The sequence below is a fragment of the Cervus elaphus genome, chromosome 16, assembly GCF_910594005.1.
Source record: "Cervus elaphus chromosome 16, mCerEla1.1, whole genome shotgun sequence".
Taxonomy (NCBI): Eukaryota; Metazoa; Chordata; class Mammalia; order Artiodactyla; family Cervidae; genus Cervus; species Cervus elaphus.
The window spans coordinates 39,902,581-39,924,180 of record NC_057830.1 but is presented as its reverse complement, the minus strand read 5'-3'; the positions used below and the strand labels follow the sequence as shown (position 1 = coordinate 39,924,180).

The 21,600-nt window shown below is 49.1% G+C and overlaps 1 protein-coding gene across 4 annotated transcripts in view; it reads left to right on the top strand.

Moving 5' to 3' along the window:
- The window catches only part of SLC25A37 (solute carrier family 25 member 37), a 46,647-nt gene extending 25,369 nt beyond the window's left edge, over positions 1 to 21,278 (top strand). For 2 of the 4 annotated variants that reach the window (XM_043870560.1, XM_043870561.1), the window contains exons 2-4: positions 14,123 to 14,351; positions 16,516 to 16,572; positions 18,444 to 21,278. In XM_043870560.1, coding sequence (XP_043726495.1) covers positions 14,123 to 14,351; positions 16,516 to 16,572; positions 18,444 to 18,964 — 807 coding nt within the window. In that variant the 3' untranslated portion in view covers positions 18,965 to 21,278. Of the gene's footprint in view, positions 1 to 14,122; positions 14,352 to 14,430; positions 14,960 to 16,515; positions 16,573 to 18,443 lie in introns of those variants that run through there. The other 2 variants (XM_043870563.1, XM_043870562.1) reach the window with 2 other exon arrangements.
- Positions 21,279 to 21,600: the final 322 nt, after the last annotated feature.

The following is a 21,600-nucleotide window of genomic DNA, read 5'->3' as shown; positions in this document are numbered from 1 at the left end:
TTACACACACAGTCAATGTGCTGGTACTGTGAGTGTGGGGGAGAGGCGTGATCGTGTGCTCCCAGGTCACTTCCATGGGGACACTTGTATTAAACTTCTTCAGTGCACAGTGGTGGCTTAGCAAATTTGCCCAGATGCCAGGAAGACAGAACACTTGGGAGAAGGAGGTGTTTTTCCAGTTCTGCCTCTGATGTCTTGTCCTCACTTGTGGGTAGGGTGTTTTTAAGCCAGTGACACAGACAAGGCCACTGAGTCCGGGGAGGCCTCTGGGAGGCCAGGTGAGTGAAATTCTTCCTTGCAAGCAGCCTGGCCACTGGAGCAATTCGTCTTGGCGTTTTTGAATCCTGACCGAGTGCTGGACGTTCATTGTTGATCAGGGTGCCTTTCCAGCCCACAGCCTGAGTGAACAGGTGGTTCAGGGTCTTTTCCAGGAGAGAGGTGAGTTCACATTGAACTAGCTACTAGTACCCAGTTCTGTGTGAGCCTAGTGGTGAGGCTGATGACGGCCAGAGTTGGAGAACAGTGATGCTGTGTGACCTCCAGGGGACTGGGTTCTGACGGCCTGTAAGTGTACCACCTGGATATGGAGACCTCCACCCCTCAACCCTCCGCTCCAGGCCCTTCGTGGACTTCAGCATCAAGGATCTAGGTGTCTCTGAGGCATCAAGGCTACTCGATCTTTACAAGGTTGCACTTGACCTTGTGTACACGTGACTCAGCACGGCTGTAGAAGTGGGGAGGTGTCCCTGGGGCTCCGACGGTAAAGAATCTGCATGCTGCGTGGGAGGCCTGGGTTCCATCCCTGGGCTGGAAGATTGCCTGGAGGAGGGCATAGCAACCCACTCCAGTATTCTTGTCTGGAGAATCCCATGGACAGAGGAGCCTGGTGGGCTGTGGTCCTTGGGGGTCACAAAGAGTCAGACACTGCTGAGCAACTCAGCACAGCACAGAAGCAGGCCTGTCAGAGGTGAGGGAGAAGCTGGAGGTCATAAGTGACCTTCCCGGTCCACGTTTCCAGGACGTGGGGGTCGTGTAGCCTGGTGGTTAAGGGCATGGTTTGGAGCCAGTCCATCTGACTTCCAGTCCTTTCTGTACTCTGTGACCTTGGGGCCAGTTGCTTATCCTACTGTGCCTCAGTTTCTTGGTCTGTAAAATGGGGAGAGTTAGCTAGTGATGTGACTGCTTAATTAGTATAACAATCTATGTGTAGAGGCATTGCGGCTCAGAGAAGTAAGGCAGCGTGCCTAAGGCCACACAGCCCTTCAGGGCTTCCCTGGTGGCTCAGTGGTAAAGAATCCACCTGCCAATGCAGGAGACGTGAGTTCGATCCCTGGGTCGGGAAGATCCACTGCAGAAGGAAATGGCAACCCACTATAGTATTCTTGCCTGGAAAATCCCAGAAACAAAGGAGCCTGATGGGCTACAGTCCATGGGGTCGCAGAGAGTCGGGAACGACTGAGCAGCTAAACAGCAACAGCACAGTCCTTCCTGCCGCATATGGGGCTTGAATGCAGGGACCAAGCACTAGCTTGGCTTACTAGAGCCAGGCGAGGCGGGTCGCGATAACCAATGGTTCAGACTTCCCTGCACCCAGAGCTCCCTGCAACCCCCTCTCTGTTTCCCAGTGAGATCTCCAATCCCACCCGGGAAATTCCAACCTTGTTACCTGTAATCTTGGGAATTTGGCTGCCTCTAGAGCAGAGGTAATTTAATCCTTTGGGCGGGCCACCAACTAGGTGCCTCGAGCGTGTCCTAGGTACGCTGGATCTGAGCCAGGTACAGATTATTCCATCCCTCCCTCCTGCTATAGAATTTTCTCGAGAAAGGAAAGAAGCAGCAGGTTTGGCTCCCAAGATAAAGGTATGTGGGAATGGCATCCTTGGAGCCACAGGCGAGGTTGTGCTGTGAGCTGCTGCCTGGGGGTGGGGAGGGAGACCTCTGTGGCTGTGCTGTTATTGTGGCCTTTCAGCCTGTAGTGGGACATGGGGCCTGGTGGAGAGGGCTTCTGTTGCCCGGTGCCCTCTCCCAGATGTGGCAGATCCCAGCTGGCTTGCCTTCGGTGCGACTCTTGTGTCAAGTGAGGGACGTAACCATGGAAAACACTTGACTGGAAAGTAAATTCCAAACACCTTAGCAAGCTCTTCAGGCAGGGCCTCCCCTGGTCCCGCCCCGACCTGCCTTTTCTCCCAGCCAGCAAATGTGTGGTTGTTGTTTAGTTGCTAATTCTTGTCTTCCTCTTTTTCGACCCCATGGACTGCAGCCCGCCAGGTTCCTCTGTCCATGGAGCTCTCCAGGCAAGAATACTGGAGTGGGTTGCCATTTCCTTCTCCAGGGGATCTTCCTGGACCAAGGATGAAACCGAGTCTCCTACCATTGGCAGGTGGATTCTTTACTGCTGAGTCACCATGGAAGCCCCAGCAAACGTGTATTCATCCATCATCTAGGTTTCAGCCACTCTCCTGAGTTCCGGGCTCCTTCTCCATCCACATCTTACTGCTGCATCCCCTGACACATGCCCTGTAGCCAGGCCGCCTCCGTTTCCCAGACCCACTAGCCCGTTCGCAGCTCCCTCAGCCAGAATATTCTCTTTCTCTGCTCTGTTTACATTTTGTTTTTTCAGTCAAAGTGACACCTATGGCTAAGTCAAAGAATCAAATAGTGTACAGAGACTGCAGTGACAGCTCCATTTCTTGCCAGTGTGAATCCCATCCTTCTTTCCAGATGCAGCTCAACTGACCCTTCTTCTGCCACCCTTTCTGGGTCGAAGGTGCTCTGGGGTTTGTGGCCTGTTACCAAGGGAAGTCGTGTTCGGTGCTGTGGCTTCTTCGCTGGGAAGCCGCTGGTTTGGGTTGTCTTGGTGGAATTTGTGTACTTCTACCAAATACGTCAGGGAAGCTCTTTACTTAGTCCTGTTTCGTTCTATTTTATTTGAAGTATCATTGACTTAAAACATTGTGTTAGTTTACTATGTAATTTACAATATTGTGTTAGTTCCAGGTGTATAGCAATATATATATATATATTTTTTCAGATTTGCTTCCATTATAGGTTATTACAGGATATTATTTCCTGTGCTATACAGTAGGTCTTTGTTGTGTATCTGTTAATCCCAAACTCCTAATTTGTCCCTCTCCTCCGCTTTCCCCTTTGGGAACCATAAGTTTGTTTTCTATGTCTGTGAGTCTGTTTCTATTTTGTAAGTCAATTCGTCCGTATTATTTTTTAGGTTCCACATGTAAGTGGTATCATCGCTTAATCCTCTTGTCTCTAGAAATACCAGCACCTCTTAAGTACACTTCTAGTGGGCCTGAAACTTGCAGGATTGTGTTCTGACAATGTGTGTGAATGACAGATGACCGGGATCCTTTGCAGTCCAGGCTCTGAGCTGTAGAGGCAGCAGATAATCGGAAGCGTATGAGGCTGGTTGGTCTGATGAGAAGAGCAAGTGTGCCTTTGGTGAACATTGGGCCCCGTGGGAAATAGGTGAAAAGACAGCTTGAGGCTGAAGGTTTCCTCTTCTATGTGTGAACCTACCCTCCCCCCTGAAACCCCAGGAGGCCTGGGGCTTCCTGTAGGCGAAGCAGGGACAGTGATGCCTGATTTAGCCGATGTGTTCCCACCACCTCTCATCTCTTTTTCTGATCACCTTTTCTACCTAGTTTTCCAGTGAGCTGGCCCTTTTGCTGCTCCCATATTGTTGTTGTTCAATTGTTAAGTTGTGTCTGACTCTTTGTGACCCCATGGACTGCAACTTGCCAGGCTCCTCTGTCCTTCACTATCTCCTGGAGTTTGCTCAAACTCATGTCCATTGAGTCGGTGATGCCATCCAACCATCTCATCTTTGCTGTACCTTTCTCCTTTATTCCCAGCATCAGACTTTCCTGATGAGGCTCTTTGCATCAGGTGGCCAAAGTATTGGAGCTTCAGCGTCAGTGTCAGTCCTTTTCTGAATAGTGAATATTCAGGGTTGATTTCCTTTAGGATTGACTTGTTTAATCTCCTTGCTGTCCAGGGGACTCTCACGAGTCTTCTTCAGCACCACAATTTCAAAGCATCAATTCTTCTTTTCTCAGATTTCGTTATGGTCCAACTTTCACATTCAAACATGACTACTAGAAAATCCATAGCTTTGACCGTATGAACTTTCGTCAGCAAAATGATGTCTCCCATGTAAGGGTTCTCAGCAGAGGCTTTCAGGATGCAAATGCCTGGACCCCCCCATACACCAACCCCCACATGCTCTGATATGCAGTCCCCAGCAGCCCCCTGTTCTTTGCAGGGTGTGGGAAGCAAGGAAGGGCTGCTTTAGAGGAGTCATTCTTTCTGGTTCCTAAGTTATCCTTTTGATTAAAAAAAAACAGAAACAAAGTATATTCTCCTATGTATCCACTTTTGCCAACTTGAGAGACATAAAAAAAACACCATTTGGAATTTGAAACTTGGAAATATAACCCAGGTTCAATCCCTGGGTTGGGAAGATTTCCCTAGAGGAGGGCATGACAACCCTCTCCAGTGTTCTTGCCTGCAGAATCCCATGGACAGAGGAGCCTGGCAGGCTGTAGTCCATAAGATCGCAAAGAGTTGGACACAACTGAAGCGACTTAGCACTCAGGCACGCACCTCAGATCATCAGGCTTTAAGCCCTAGACGTTGGGGACCCTGGTCTTACAGGATTTTCTGTGTTGCTCCGATCCTGGTTCATGTGTGGGGAGTGATGCTGGTGGTATCCTCACGCCTGAGTTTTTATGATTTCTGCACATGTTTTCAAAGGGCCAGGGCGTGACTGTTGGAAGTACCACTGGGAGTCCATCCCCTGTAATGAATATGACGAGGCCACAGGTTCCGTCCGAGTCAGGACGCCGCTGTTTTGAACTCGAGTGCTGGACGTTTTACTGTGCGTTGGTTCCCTTGATGTGGTTTGGGTTTCTTCATCTGCTATACATGCCTCCTAAGGATTCTGGAAGGCGAGATAGGGCTTTCCAAGCCCTCGATGAGGTCTGTGGCTTTGCTCCGGAAGACAATCCTTTCCCCACAAAAAAGAAAAGCTAAACAAATTTAGAAAGTGCCCCAAAAAAGCCTTTCCCTCCTGGCCTGCGTGGGAACCGGCTCCTGGCTGTAGTCTCTGGCCTGGGCAGCTGTGCAAGGGGGCTGGGGTGTCCACAGCAGATAGATCCCACGCACGGTGCCGTGGATGGACCGTGGGTAGAAATGGGCTGCAGGGGGAGGCCTTGCACCCATGGGTGGGTGGCTGAAGGGCTTAGAAAACAGGGAGAGGGCTGGGGGCGGGTCTCAATGTCCAGCTTTGTGGTTTGTTGATGATGTCAGTGCTACTTGGAAACATTTGGCAGATGGGAGGGAATTACACTCACCAACTTGATTTCTAATGCTGAAACAGCCACTGGGCGACAGATGCTAACATTGTTTGGCATTTTCCTAGCACTTCCTGGGTGCTTGAACCTTCTATCCTTTCTCCGGGAAGGGGTTTGGAGCAGAGATTCCTGAGTGGCCTTCTGGAGTGCAGCCCTCGTTCCTTTATGGGAGCAGTGCCCACTCATCGTTTGTTCGTTCACACCATGAACTTGGAGCCCTGTGCACGCCCCTCTCTGCCTGCCTCCCTATCACACCTGCCTCTGGGGAGGAGCATGGCAACTGCATTTGAACGGATGGATGGATAGATTTCCCATTATCTTTTTCTGGTCCTGGAAGTGCCGCATGTTAGGGGAGGTTTTCTTATTACTTGGTTTTTATTTTTGAGGGATTCAGAAAGAAATGTTGGGAATCCCCAGCTGTGTCCAGATCAGGTGGAGGACAGTGGCCCAGAGATGCTGTGGGAGCTGGGGCCAGGCTGGGCCGTCCTTTGTGGGATATGCTGGAAGGTCCAAGGGCTCCCTCCTGGGCCCAGCATGCGGTTCTTTTCTGGGGGACACTGATCTGTGACTCGTGAGCAAGTCCCTCTCCCATTCTGGGCCACAGTCTCCCAGCAGGAAAGGCAGGTGCTGAGCTGGCTCTGCTCTCCCCCCAGCACTTGAAGTCCATGTTATACGATCCTTGGAGCTCACCTGGGACAGAACACACATTTTCCACTCCCTCCCTGCCCTCTCTATAAGCGAACAGGTCTGCAAGGAGGGTTTGTCCTGTTCTATCTTCTTGGGGGAGAATTTGAGGAAGGGGCTTGTCCCCTCCATTGCAGTCTTGCTGGCTGGTTCAATAAATACAGTGTTTATATCACTGATGTGAACCTTCCTATAGAATTGATGTTCTAGTCCTTGGGACTGTGGGGGCAGTGGGTGGGGCCGGGTGGGGAGGGCTACTTGCTCAGATCAGATGCAGTGAGTGGCAAAACCAGTCTCCTAATCTTGGGTGCATGCTGAGTCTCATCCAACTCTTTGGGACTCTATGGACTGTAGCCCGTCAGGCTCCTCTGTCCTTGGGATTCTCCAGGCAGGAATACTGGAGTGGGTTGCCATGCCGTCCTCCAGGGGATCTTCCCAACCCAGGGATCAAATCCGTGTCTCCTGCATCTCCTGCATTGCAGGTGGATTCTTTACCCACTGAGCTACCCTGGGACCCAGGCTCTATCCTCCATTCTGCCCTTTTGAGAGCAAAAGCAGTATGCAAATTGACATGGAGTAAGACTCTGTCCCTAGCAGCACAGGGCTTATCCTGCTCATTTGTCCCCCATCCCCCTTCTCAGATCTGGTCTTCCAAGCTGTTCCCTGCTGTCTACTCTCTGCAGGGGCTCCCCAGGGGAACCTGCTAACCCCTTGAGTGGTCTCTGCACTTCCTGCTTCCAGGGTGTTGGCCACAGCTGTGTTTTTTCTCAAGCGTATTCTGCAAGGTGTAACCCATCATTCAGAGAGAAGAGGCTTCCATGGCCAAAGACAGATATTGAAGTGCCTTGAAACAAAGCTCCACAGTCGACTTTCCTGCAGAACTTCCCAGAGTCCTGGATGCACTAATGTACGTTATGAATTTCCAAGAGAGGAGAATTAAAATACAAAGAATGGGTGTTTATGATATGGAAATAGGAGAGCTGGACAGCTAGGCAGGAATTGAAACCCCAGGATGGGAATAGCAGTTGGTGAAATTCTGTTTCTGTTTGTTTTTTTTTTAATTCTAATTTCTGCCCTCTCTCTGTGCCTCTTCATTCATTCATTTTCTTTTTCCTTGTAGTCACCCTTACCTCCTGCCCTTTTAAAAGATTGTGGTAAAATACACATAACATCAACTGTACCGTCTTACCCATTTTTAAGTGTCCTGTACAGTGGCGTTAAGTACATTTATATTGCCGTGCTCCCATCACCACTGTTCATCCACAGAACTCTGCATCTTGCAAAACCCCAAACCCTACCCTTTAAACAATAACTCCCCACATCTGCTCCCCCCTCAGCTCCTGACAGATCATCATTCTACTGTCTGTCTCTATGAATTAGAGATGTCTAGGACCTCATTTAAGTGGAATCATACACTATTTGTCTTTCTGTGACTGGCTTATTTCACTTAGCATCATGTTCTCAGAGTTCACCGTGTTGTAGCATGTATCAGGTTTTCCAGGTGATGCCAGTGGTAAAGAATGTCTGCCAATGCAGGAGACACTAGAGACATAGGTTTGATCCCTGGATTGGGAAGATCTCCTGGAGGAGGGCATGGCAACCCACTCCAGTATTCTTACCTGGAGAATCCCAAGGACAGAGGATCCTGGGGGGCTACAGTCCGTGGGGCTGCAGAGAGTCGGACACGACAGAGTGACTGAGCACATGTCACAATTTCCTTCTTTTTTAAGGTGAATAAAATTCCACTGTGTGGGTGGGTCACATTCTGTTTATCCATCCATCCATTGATGGACACTCACTCCTAACCTTTTCTCCTTCTCTGGCCGACAGGTAGATAGAAAATGCCGTGCCCTCATTTGTACGTTTTATAGGCAGAGTCACAGAAAAAGAAAAATAAAGGGTGGGGGGGCTCCATTGATTATCTCCTCTCTGGCTTCAGTCGCTGCCGCCTCACTCTCCTCTGCCCACCTTGAGCTTCCCTCAGTCTCTCTTTGGAGAGGGCTTTCCTGACCTTATGGTACAAATGGTGACTCCTGCTCTCTCCTCTGAACTCCTTCTGACAATCCTTGTCATTCTTCCCTTATCTCGTACTTTGCCCATTTATTTCCTCGCTGTTTCCAGGTGCCTGACACTGAGTGGGTGCCCCCTGCAGGCAGACTGGAGAAGTGCAGGTGCCCCAGGACTTAGGAGGCACTGGACCCAAGCCTGGCAGTGGGAGTTGACATGGGCTGAGAGGGGGCTTCCTGGGTCCTCAGTGCTCAGGGGCCACTTGCTTCTGTTCTGGGCATGGCTTATTGAACGTGGCCCCTCCTTGAGTAGTCCACCACCTGAGGACAGAGAAGTCCAATGAGTGTGCAGACACCCAACTGGCCTTTCATAGGAGGATGGTTGAACCCACCTGCCAAGGCAGGAGGTGCTGTTTCGATCTACGGTCAGAAAGATTCCCTGGAGAAGGAAATAGCAATCTACTCCAGTATTCTTGCCTGGGAAATCACATGGACAGAGGAGCCTGGTGGACTCTAGTCAAGTGACTAAACACACGCACACACACACACACGTGTGTGTGTGTGTATGAAACTGAATTACCTTGTTGAACACCTGAAACTAACCTCACATTGTAAATCAACTACACTTCAATTAAAAAACACAGTTTTGAATCAATTCATGTTGGGGTGATGCCCAGATATTTTTAGACATTTCCCAGGTGATTTTGATAACTAGCCACTGTTCTGATCCTCCCCTTCGTTTCCCAGTTGAAGACTCTGGAGACCAGAGAGATAGCTGCCACAGCCAAGGCCACTGGCCTTGTTGGAGCCCTTGAGGACCAGGATCCCGTCTCTTGGCTCCTCGCTGCGGTGCTGTGTGTTTTCCCACACGGCCACACCACTGCTTGCCAGGGTCTGCTGGGACGGAGAAAGGCCATCCTCCGTAGGCTGGTCTTGCCACCCAGGCTAGACATCGTGAGGGAGGAGGCTTGGGCCGCTGCTATACACCTTCCCCAAGGCGGGTCTCTTCTCTGGGAGTGGGCATGACAGGAGCCACTTCTTATTGACAGGCTCCAGCTGGGTCCCCAGGGACAGGCTGCTTCAGCTCCCTTCTGCTTCCGAGGCTCACAGAGGCTTGAGAAATGCAGCCAAAGAGGACTTTTCATCAATGACAGGACCCTATAAAGGGTCATGGGAGGGACAGGTAATTCCGGGAAAGTGTGCTTGTATTTAGGGGTGGTAAGAGACATAGACTGGTTCCAAATAGGAAAAGGAGTACATCAAGGCTGTATATTGTCACCCTGCTTATTTAACTTTTATGCAGAGTACATCATGAGAAACGCTGGGCTGGAAGAAGCACAAGCTGGAATCAAGATTGCTGGGAGAAATATCAATAACCTCAGATATGCAGATGACACCACCCTTATGGCAGAAAGTGAAGAGGAACTAAAAAGCCTCTTGATGAAAGTGAAAGAGGAGAGTGAAAAAGTTGACTTAAAGCTCAACATTCAGAAAAATAAGATCATGTCATCTGGTCCCATCACTTCATGGGAAATAGATGAGGAAACAGTGGAAACAGTTGCTGACTTTATTTTTGGGGGCTCCAAAATCACTGCAGATGGTGATTGCAGCCATGAAATTAAAAGATGCTTACTCCTTGGAAGGAAAGATATTGCCAATCTAGACAGCATATTAAAAAGCAGAGACATTACTTTGCCAACAAAGGTCCATCTAGTCAAGGCTATGGTTTTTCCAGTGGTCATGTATGGATGTGAGAGTTGGGCTGTGAAGAAAGCTGAGTGCTGAAGAATTGATGCTTTTGAACTGTGGTGTTGAAGACTCTTGAGAGTCCCTTGGACTGCAAGGAGATCCAACCAGTCCATCCTAAAGGAGATCAGTCCTGGGTGTTCACTGGAATGACTGTTGCTGAAGCTGAATTCCAGTACTTTGGCCACCTCATGCAAAGAGTTGACTCATTGGAAAAGACCCTAATGCTGGGAGGGATTGGGGACAGGAGGAGAAGGGGACGACAGAGGATGAGATGGCTGGATGGCATCACCGACTTGATGGATATGAGTTTGAGTAAACTCCGGGAGTTGGTGATGGACAGGGAAGCCTGGCGTGGTGCGATTCATGGGGTCACAAAGAGTTGGACATGACTGAGCGACTGAACTGAACTGAACTGAACTGAAGAGACATAGTACTGCTTTTCCCTCCTTGGTATCTGAAGTTGCGGGTGTGTTTGTTTGCTTATCCGCACATTTAACAAATATTTATTGCCCCCCTACCCCCACAGGTGGTGCTAGTGGTAAAGAACCAACCTGCTAATGCAGGTGATAGGGGTTTGATCCCTAGTTTGGGAAGATCCCCTGGAGAAGGAAATGGTAACCCACTCCAGTATTCTTGCCTGGAGAATCCCAGGGATGGAGGAACCTGGTAGGCTACAGTCTATGGGGTCACAGAGAGTTGGACACAACTTAGTGACTAAACTATGTATTAGTTTATATAGTGACAACTAAATACACACACACACACACACATATATATATATGAAGGAAGTGGCAACCCACTCCAGTAGTGCCTGGAAAATCCCAGGGACAGAGGAACCTGGTAGGCTACAGTCCATGGGGTCGCAAAGAGTCGGACACGACTGAGTGACTTCACTTTCATATATGTATATATATATATATAAATTGAAGTGACTTAGCATGCACGCACCCAATGATTAGACACTGTAATAGGCATTAGAGTGTGCTGTGACTCAGACACAACCCCACCTCCATGGAACTTTCTGGAACTCCATGGAACGTTCTGGAAGTCAATGTACAAGAACCATATTACTTAGCCTCTTGAACGAATCCCTTATTGTCATTAACCAGAAGGTTAGGAATAGGCATTTAATTTTCTCAGCCATTCTCTAGAAAGAGGAAGCTGAGGCTTAGCGAGGTTAACTGTCTTGTCCAGGGTCACACCATAAGTGATAAGATCAGTTCTGCCTGATAGCAGAGCTTGCCTTCTGGGCCACCTGGTTGTACCACCTCCTGCCTCAGGCTCCTGGTTTTTATCAGAGCAGTGATCAGAAAAGGCCCTGGGAAGTACAAAGCTTCATTTGCTGTAAAACTTGAGAAATTTCAAATATCCTTTAGAATTGAATGCTGGAGAACCCCTGCTGTCCCTGAAACACTGTTTCTTCCTCCTCCAAGGACGGCACTTTGCATTTTGTGTACATTATTGGCTCCCGCCAGCAGTGTGCTTTAGAGCAAGGCCTGGGTTTTGAGTCAGCTACCGCCCTGGTTGGCACACTCTCCCACTTCTTCCTTTTGTCGTCTTTGTTCATAGTGTCTCCTCCATTATTGCATGTGCGTGTGTGAGCTCAGTCATGTCTGACTCTTTGTGACCCCGTGGACTGTAGCCGGTCAGGCTCCTCTGTCCGTGGGATTTCTCAGGCAAGAATACTGGAGTGGGTTGCCATTTCCTTCTTCAGGGGATCTTTCCAACTCAGGGATCGAACTTGGGTCTCCTGCATTGGCAGGCAGATTCTTTACCAACTGCGCACCTGGGAAGCCTTTTGAAATGAGTTGTAGTAAAAACTCAGTTAAAAAGATACAGGGACGCTGACCCAATCCATTTTACCCTGGGAATGTGGGGCCCAAGTGTTTGGTGGCTTCTTCTGATTAGTTCAGGGTCATTTTCACTTGTCTGTGGTAGAAAAAAAGGAGAGGGAACTAGTATTATTAAAGCTAAATTTAACTTAAAGACCAATTTGGTAATCAGAAGTAGTCTTGACTTTTTTTTTTTTTGAAGCATTAAAATTGTCTTGGGACTTTCCTAGCAGTCCAGTGGTTGCAACTTTGCACTTCCACTGGTGGGGGCAAGGGTTCAATCCCTGGTCGGGGAACTAAGATCCCTCAGGCCATGCAGCACAGCCAGAAAAAAAGAGTTCTGTCTTTTAGGAAATGATTATAAAACAGGGCAGTGGTGCCTGTTGCTTATATTGCTATTATGTTTATATCCTTTCTTGGCAAAATGAAAATTTGCCTACGGTGTGCCCATTTTCTTCATGGTTTTACTAGCTGGCAAAATCCTATGTCTGAAAATGACCACCAGTTTGGTTTCCACATTGTTCCTCTGAGCCTCAGGGTTCCTGGTGGGGGGGATTTCGGCTTTGGGGAGTGAGAGCATTTTGTCTCATTTAAAATCAGAGAGGCTCTTCTGTTTTATATATTAGTTTCTGTATGATTTTTATTTGGAGGCTGAAGGGTATTCCTATCAAAGTTTGGAGATGCTTTAGTTTAGGCTGTGCATGTGTTTGGGGGAGAGGAGTAGGGGAGAGAAGGCTGCTTTTGCAGGACTGAGCCAGTGATCTTTGTTCATAAATATTTCTTACCTGCTGTACTGGTCAGGGCTCTTCAGAGAAACAGAGCCAGTAGGGTATATGTATGTGTGTGTGAGAGAGAGTTGGTTCTCATGATTGTGGAGACTGGCAAGTACAAAATCAGTGGGACAGGCCAGCTAGGGACTCAGGGGTGTGTTGATGTTATAACCAAAGATTAGAATCAGAATTCTTTCTTCCTGGGGGACATCAGGGTTTGGTCTTTTTACGCTCTTCAGGCCTTCACCTGATTGAGTGAGGGCCACCCATGGGTGGCAGTAATCTGCTTCACTCAGAGTCTACTGACCTCAAATGTTAATCTCATCTATAAAGTGATGTTAATCTCATCTGTAAAATGTTGCTTCACAGCAGCATGTTTGACTGGAATTGGAGCCAGCCTGCATACTATGACCTTGTCAGGTTGTTGACATATAAGATTAACCATCACTCCTACTCAAGTGCCTGGGGGGTGTGATGGGGAAGACAGAGATGTGGAAGGCTGGTGTCTGCCTCCAGGAGGCAAGACTATACTTAGGAAAAAATTAACACATTATTGATCAGTGTGATGTGAGAGAGAGTAGGTTCACATGATTGTGGAGACTGGCAAGTACAAAATCAGTGGGACGTGCCAGCTGGGGACTCAGGAGTGAGTTGATGTTATAACATGTATTAAGTCTACAGGCATGAGTTTTTGCAAAAATCCTCCAGTCTTCAGTGTGTTAAGAACATGAGCATATATTTCAGTGCTAACTTGTAATGATGAAATGTAAAAAGTATTTAGAGGAGATGAGGGGGCGAGGGATGGAGGATTCCAAGGAGATTTATGGTTGAGGCTGAACAGAAACTTTAACAGCACAGAGGACTCAGATAAGTGAGGACACAGGAGTCTCGAGAACCAAGTGGGAACTCTTGGATGATAATACTTCTATTTGACTTGGTCTCTGAGTTTATTGCCACCTTCCCTGGTGGCTCAGATGGTAAAGCATCTCTCCACAATGCAGGGGACCAGGGTTCAATCCCTGAATCGGGAAGATCCCCTGGAGAAGGAAATGGCTACCCACTCCAGTATGCTTATCTGGGAAATCCCATGGAGAGAGGAGCCTGGCGGGCTACAGTCCATGGAGTTGCAAAGAGCTGGACATGACCAAGCGACTAACAGCGCTGAGTTTCTTAAGAGTTTTCAGACCCGTTGTTTCATTTGGTGCTTGCAGCAACCTTGTTTTTTTCTTTGAGGCTCCCAAGGTCCAGAGAGGTTAGGGGATTCATCAGAAGTCACACAACTTGCATGGAGGAGGGCATAGCAACCCACTCTAGTGTTTTTGCCTGGAGAATCCCGTGGACAGAGGAGCCTGGTGGGCTACAGTCCACGGGGTCTCAAAGAGTCGGACACTACTGGAGTAACTTGGCATGCATGCGCTCACACAGCTTGCCCGTCTACTCCAAATCCTTCCCCTCATCGTTTACTCGCTTTGCTGGGTATAATGAAATCCATGTGAGTGTGTGTATGTGGGTGTGTGTGAGTGCATGTGTATGTGTGTGTAGGAGTAGAGGATTACTCCAGGAATGAGAAGAATAAAAGTTATCTTCACTCAAAAATCCTGTGAAACTATAAAAAAATGACCTGTTTTTCTCTCCCTCTCTCCCTAGATCTTCCTTTTCCCTGCTGACCAGCTTCATTAATCCTTCTCTTTTCTTTTGTCGCCCTCCCCCAGACACGAATGCAGAGTCTGAATCCAGATCCCAAAGCCCATTACACAAGTGTCTACGGAGCCCTCAAGAAAATCATACGGACTGAAGGCTTCTGGAGACCCTTGCGAGGCCTCAACGTGATGATGATGGGCGCGGGGCCAGCCCACGCCATGTATTTTGCCTGCTACGAAAACATGAAAAGGACTTTAAATGCCGTTTTCCACCACCAGGGGAACAGCCACCTAGCCAACGGTATTTGCAAGCATTTGTCTGGAGTTAGAAAGGTCTCTCCTTCAACAGACCCTTCCCCAGGGTTCTCCTCCCTGTGACCCAGCTGCCTGACGCCTCATCTCCGCCACGCTTGCTTACGAACCAAGGACTTATGTGTGTGCACACACACCCAGACACACGCGCACACACCCACACAGACACACACACATGCACGCGCGCTTTTTTTTTTTCTTTCCCCTCCTTCGCTTTCTGAAGCCTGGGGAGAATCAGTGACAGAGGTGTTTCATTCATTGTTGAGTGGGTTTTGCCTTTTTGCTTTTTTTTTTTTTTAACATTCAAAAGCAATTAATGATCAGATCTAGGGGAAAAAAAAAAACCCTGAATAGGAACAAAACTTTTGAATGCTGGATTCCAAAAAAAAAGTTATGTGGACAGCTTCTTCTTTGAGACTATTTAAAAACTGACCCAACAGGTCTCTACAGCGTCAAGATCTAACTAAGCTTTACAAGGTCAAGAAGTTTTATGGCTGACAAAGGATTTGCTCCTGCGCAAAGGACCTTTCCCTCCTAAACTTCGGAGAATCTGGGAATTTCGCCCCAGTCTCTTCCGTTTGTTGCATCTCTCACCAAGCAAGGGCTGAAATAGTTTTCTTTTGTTCTGAGGGAGCCAGGCGGGCGGTGGGGCGGAAGGGGGAGTGAGTTGGCCACAGGCAACTGTTACATAGGCTTGGCTTACTGGGTTCAGCTCCTGTGGGTTTGGTTCTGGTTGGTTTCCGTTTGGGTCTGGAGCGCAACTCTGGCTGGTGGCACCAGGAGTCTTTAACAAATTTCTTTTTCAGCAACGGAGAGGTAGATGTAACTGGCAGAGCATCTTTTTTTAGCACCTTCTCCAAAGCATCCTTCCCATCAGCAAACCTTGGTAAAAATGACTCCACCTGGCTGGTTTGCAGACATTTATTTTGCTTTTTAAAAATTGGCCCCTACTTCCATTTGTCCAAATGGTCACCAAGGTCTGCAGTTTTGAGATCTCCAAGTTCATGGTCTCAGGGCCCCGCTTTTGCTAAAACTGCCTCTTTAGCTCCTTGGCACTGGACCCCGTGGAGGCGAGTTTGTGTTTATGTCAAGGTCTGCCGAGTGCAGTTACCGCTTCACTGTGGTGTGCTCTGGTTGCATCATGATATTTCTGCAGATGATCCTACGTGTGTGTGGAGGAGGGAGGGGGTTACATAAGCATTTCTGAAGCTTTAGCCTATGTCCTTCATTTCTCCCACTTTCCAGCGGTTGTCTTGATTATTGGGCAGTGTGACCTACAGAGAGAGGAAACCCAGAGTCAAAAGCAAAATTCCAGGCTGGAATCTGGTTTTTGAAGCCAGGCCAGAGGAGACCTGGGCTTGGCCGTCCCTGAGACATGCCATCGCTTTGCAAACTAACCCGGGTAATCTGCCATCGGCAGGTCTTCTGAGCCCTTTCCCCTTGGCCATTTGCTTTAAAAAAAAAAAAAAAAAAAAGCCTGGATTTTATTAAGGAATTTTCTTCAAGCTGTCTCTTTCCCCCCACTTCCTGTGTGTATGTCGTTGTTGTTTAATTGGTAAATCATGTCCCACTCTGTGACCCCATGGACTGTAGCTCACCAGTCTCCTCTTTCCATGGGATTCTCCAGGCAAGAATACTGGAGTGGGTTGCTCTTTCCTCCTCTAGGGGATAGTCCCGACCCAGGGATTGAACTGGCATCTCCTTCATTGCAGGTGGATTCTTTACCACTGAGCCACCTGGGAAGCCCCTCTGATTGTATACATGATATCGCCTTCGATTGCCCCAATTTAAGGGCAGAGCGAGTTAATCTATAGACAAAGGCCAGGGATGAGAAAGAATTAAAATTTCAGCAGTGGAAAAAGCCTCTAAAGTGTGGTAACATCCTGTGTTGGCAGGTCTAGCCTTTTCCTAGGGAAAATGAATTTCTGCTGAATTGAAATGTGAGTAACGGTGTCTGTGTTACCTTCCCCATGTTTATCCAGGATTTGCCATGATCGCTTTAGGGTTTCAGGAGTCGGTGCTCACCTGGGCGGACGGGTAGTGAGTTTTGCTTCTTAGAAAGCCAGGTCCAGGGTTCTGTCTGACTTTAGGTTCCAGGAACTTCCTGAGAAGCCCCGGTCCCAGAGGGTAATTTTCTGGAGTTTGTTTTACAGGGATAGCTGGGAGCATGGCCACCCTGCTTCACGACGCAGTCATGAATCCAGCAGAAGGTAATGTTTCATGGTCCCAGGGAGAGGCATCAGGGCCTGTGCAGAGGGGCAGGAGCAGAAGTGGGGGGCGGGGCAGAAGCTTGGGCAAGGGGACTCCTGGCCCCTAGTCGGAATACGCAGGAGAATTCTTGACCATGTTCTCAAACGCCTCGAGAAGGGAGGTCAGCGTTTAAGCTCTGGGATTCCCGTTCGCTTAAACAGAACTTCTCGGTGGAATCCGTGGACCAGTAGCAGCTATGCCTCCTAGGAGCTTGTTAAAATGCTGATTCGCAGATCCCACTCCAGACCTACTAAGTCAGTAGAGCTGCTTAACAAGTTCTCCTGGCGGTTCTTTTGTATGCTGTTGCACTACTCTGAAACCTGTGTGTGCTCACACACACACACAAACACACAGCCCGCTGGCCCTTGTTCACTGTTACCAACCATAGACAGATTTAGAAGAAACTTGTCAGAGGTCATCCATTAGGGGTTATGTTCAATTTGCTTTTTTAAAAGACATTTCACATTATTACGGAAAACTTCCAACAGGCAGATGTAGGGAGAAGAGTATGGTGAACCCCTCCCCCCCCACCATGTATGCATCATTCTACTTCATAAATTAACATTTGGCCACTTTATTGTAGCTGTCTCCTCTCATGTTGCCTTTTTTTACCCCCTTCGAATTTTGGGAGCATTATAAAACAATTCTTAGATGTGCAGATGAGTTCTGTTGGCTTTTTCTATAGCCTCACATCCTTAGCCATCTCGGGTCTGAGTAGGGAGGGGTCTTGGGGCCGGGTGCCAAGCATAGTTTCAGCTGGGTTAGTCTCTCTGTAAGATGTGGGCCTCTCTCCTGCTTCCTTCCTCATCTGGAAATGATCCCTTGCCAGAAGGGAGAATCAGAGGTTAAAAAGTGCAACATCTTAAGTCTTATAAGTTTGGTTTGTCTTCTAAGGTTACAATTTATCTGCTCTCAGCTGCCTGGTGTGCCCCATCAGACAGGAAACATGTTCTGACCTTCCAGGACGTGAGGGGTCAGATGGGGAGGCGGGCTGCTGCTTCTTCTGTGGGTTTAAGGTGATTCAGAGTCAATGAGCAGTTAGTTAGCCCATGTCAACTGGGCATGAGTTTTATTTCAATTTTGTTTTTCAAGAGATTAAAAAAAAAAAAAATGAAGTTCAACTCTCCCCTTTTCTCCTTGACATTGTATCTATTTAAGGACTTTATTCCTTTAGAATTAAAGCACACTGTATGTGTTTATCTTGCAGTGCTTGGAGACGATTAGAATTCTAAGCCTAAGGGACCGCAGTATTTGTCCTTTGAACCACCAGTTACTTTTGTATTAAAAGCCTGAGTCCTCATTGGAGTTTGTCATCGAACTTGGGCTGACATCATTCGAGTGTCTCTTCCAAGAGCACTGAGACCCAGGAGCTAAAAACACTATCAGCGGGGTAGAGACCGCTGAGAATAAAAGATGGGCCAGGTGTCCAGTAGACATAGTGGGACAGAGGAGGGCAGGGGAGCCAGGAAGCAGGATTGAGATCCCCGACGTGTGTGATGCCCAAGGCAGCCAGAACCTGGGGGATCAGCTCGGGGAATCTGAAGTGGCTGCCTGGTGTGGGGGCCACCTGAACCAAGAGTCAGGCAGGAGAAACGTCAAGAAAGAGCCAGCTTCTGGCTCCTGGCACTGGGTCCCGGAGGCATGTCTTGAAACCGGGATGGCCCGGAGCTGGCCCCCTGGCGGTTTCTCGGGCTGGGGCTGGGTGTGTGTGCTAGCTGTCCATGCCCTGTTACCCGTGTCTAAACTTGCTTGTTTCTCTTTATGGCTTGGCTTCCCATCTCACTCCGACCCGGGGTGGGGCCAAACCCAACCCCCCGCGGCACGATCACAGTCGTGAAGCAACGCATGCAGATGTACAACTCGCCACACCGGTCGGCCCTCAGCTGCATCCGGACAGTGTGGGGGACGGAGGGCTTGGGGGCCTTCTACCGGAGTTACACCACGCAGCTGACCATGAACATTCCCTTCCAGTCCATCCACTTCATCACCTACGAGTTCCTGCAGGAGCAGATCAACCCCTACCGGGGCTACAACCCGCAGTCACACATCATCTCAGGCGGGCTGGCCGGCGCCCTGGCCGCCGCCGCCACCACCCCCCTGGACGTCTGTAAGACCCTCCTCAACACTCAGGAGAACATGGCCCTCAACCTGGCCAACATCAGCGGCCGCCTGTCGGGCATGGCCAACGCCTTCCGGACGGTGTACCAGCTCAACGGCCTGCCCGGGTACTTCAAAGGCGTGCAGGCCCGCGTCATCTACCAGATGCCGTCCACTGCCATCTCCTGGTCCGTCTATGAGTTCTTCAAGTACTTCCTCACCAAGCACAAGCTGGAGAATCGAACTCCCTACTAAAGGAGCAGGCTGCGGGAAGCAATGCCGGCGTCTTCGATTGTGCAAAGGCTTTCTCCCTGCCTGCGCCCGCTCCCCTGCCCTCACACCAAGATTACTGGGGCACAGGGTTGGCAGGAGGGGCCTTCCGCGCGCCCTGACCCCTTCTTAGAAGGAGGAGAGGACAGGACAGCCGTTTACACGATGGCCATCCGCCGGGACATACCAGGTGATAGCAGGTGGGGGCAAGGCCAGCGGGGCAGCGAGAAATCGCTGTTTCTCGTCCTCCCCCCAGAGTGATGTAGCTTTTCCTGCAGTGTAGCACCTCCTCCCCTAGAATCATCCATAGATCACACAGGAGGGAAGAACGTGTGCAGTGACTGAAAATATTAAAGAGGAAAAAAAAAGTTATGTATATAAAAGTTCCAGTACACAGTATAAAATAGATGGATAATGTTTATCCTTTATTTTTCTATGTAGAAGTTTTTGAATTTGAGTGTGTGCCTGTGCGTGTGTACAAGCAAGTGTTACAGCTGAGAATATAAAGCTGTTTAAAAAAAAAAAATAGTAAGAGGGCTGAATTTTTCCATTAGGTTAAGTCAAAGGGCACCACAGTAGTGCGTTGCTCCATGTGGCCTAAAATTGTGTTGAGCTCCCCATGGAAGTTCCACTTGAATGTAAAATAATAAGGTTTATATTTTGAATTTCTCTTTTTATAAGGGAAAAAGGTACGTTGAAAAAAAATAATATTTTTAGCTACTTTTGTTTTTAATCCTTATTCAATCAGTCACCGTCCTGTGCCTTTTCCCTTTGTCTTTTGCTGGAAATTCCAGGACCAAAGATTGGACCCTGGGGCTTTTCCTCTCGCTGTGAGCTCACCCCCCGCCACACACACACACACTGGGCGGCAGGCAAGGCTCACACTGGAACACAGTGGCCCCCGGTGGAATTCGGGTGGCTGGTCTTCCTGAAACCATTCCCTTCCCGTGTGGGTGAGGTGAAGGTACGCCTCTCAGGGCGAGCACTTAGAAGCCCTTGAAATACCAATGCTTGGCTGCTTGTTGGGCAGGCAAATAGGATCAGTCCTACCTTGATCCTTGGACTTCGTTCTCCATCCACCTTTTAACCCAGGCACTTCAGGCATTCTTGTCTGTGTTGGACAGAGTCCTGATCTCTGCTTCCCTGTGCAGTTTTAGGGATTTTAAGAAACACAGGCAGTGCATCTACAGCATTTATCTGTTTCCCCTGCCCATCACGAATGTCTCCCTTAGAGAGCCTCTCACTGTCCAGGTCCCCCTAGCAGCTGCTGAAAGGACCTGGGCCCTTGTGCACGGTCAGGATGCCTCTTGAACCATCTTCAGCCTCGTGTGGTACACGCCTCCTGGAGACATGCCGTCTTGTTTTCTGCAGTGGCACATCTGAGCCAGGTTATCCCTGGAGCAAATACAAGCCTGTTTCCTTCAGCCACGCCTTCCCAGGCCTCTCTCCGAGACCCAGCGGCTTCACAGTTTTCTTTTAAAATGCGTAGGAAGCAACTGTTTTCATTCTGACCCAGCCTGGTCCTGACTGTGACCTTTGGCCCTTCGCCTTAGGCAGGGTCCACGTTGTGCATTGTCACTGGGCTCAGACCCGGGCTCCTTGAGGTGCTCTCATTCTCAGGAAGAACGCGGGTGGTCCTGGGACATTAGCATCTTGAGACCTTGCACACTCTGCCTCCCAGAATAGTGTGCAGGTTACGGGGACAGCAGAGACCCATGTCAGACAGCTCCCACACATGCCCGATGAACAGGGTCTTCTCCTGGGCTGGGAGGTTTGGCTGCTGATCTGTCCCCTCTCAGAGGTAGCTCCCACCCCCATCTCCCCAGTGGAAGTCTGTTGCAACAAGCTTACGTCCCACTCAGGGATGCAGAATGCCCACGGAGATCAAGATTGTGGGGGAAGTGTTTACGTCTCTCTAAACATATCCCTAAACACACCCTCTGTTAGTGTTAACGTTTGGCAAATGGAAGAAAGGCCAGGTCGAATTCTGAAATAATTATCCAGCCTCCCCTCCTTGTCCACTTCAGATACACCACCGTGCTGCAGAATATTCCTTATTTCTTAAGGATGAGTGTGCCTGTTGAATACAAATGTACTGCTGCTGCTTAACCTGCGAGATGCATGGTGTATGTTACCGTGGTGGGCCAGTGTCGTTTCTTAAATTGCCCGTTGTAAATATCATGGTTTCTGCCTCTCAAATCATCGCCAACTCTTGGAAGAAGGGGAGAAATGTGTGTTTCTGATGTGCTGCTACAGTCAAGACACTGGAGCTATGGAAAATAAAGCCTTGATCTTTGAAGTGTCGTGGGTTCTGTGGCAGGGATGTGGACATGAGAGGGAAGTGGATGGAGGAAAGGAGCCTCACTCATGGGGCTTGTGCCTCCTGCAGTCTTATGCATTAAGGACCAGGATCTATGGCTGAGATGGAGAGTACCCTTCAGCCCACTTATCAAAACTGAAGCAGGTGGCCGCCTCAGCCAGCCCAGGGATGGCCACATGAGAGGCCCAGGGCATGGCTGGGAGCCTCCGTGGGTTTTGCTCAGCTCTGCTGGGGAGGGTGGCAGCTCTTCTCTCTTTGTGGGACCATGAGGGTGAGAGGCTGATGGTAACTGCGATGCCCA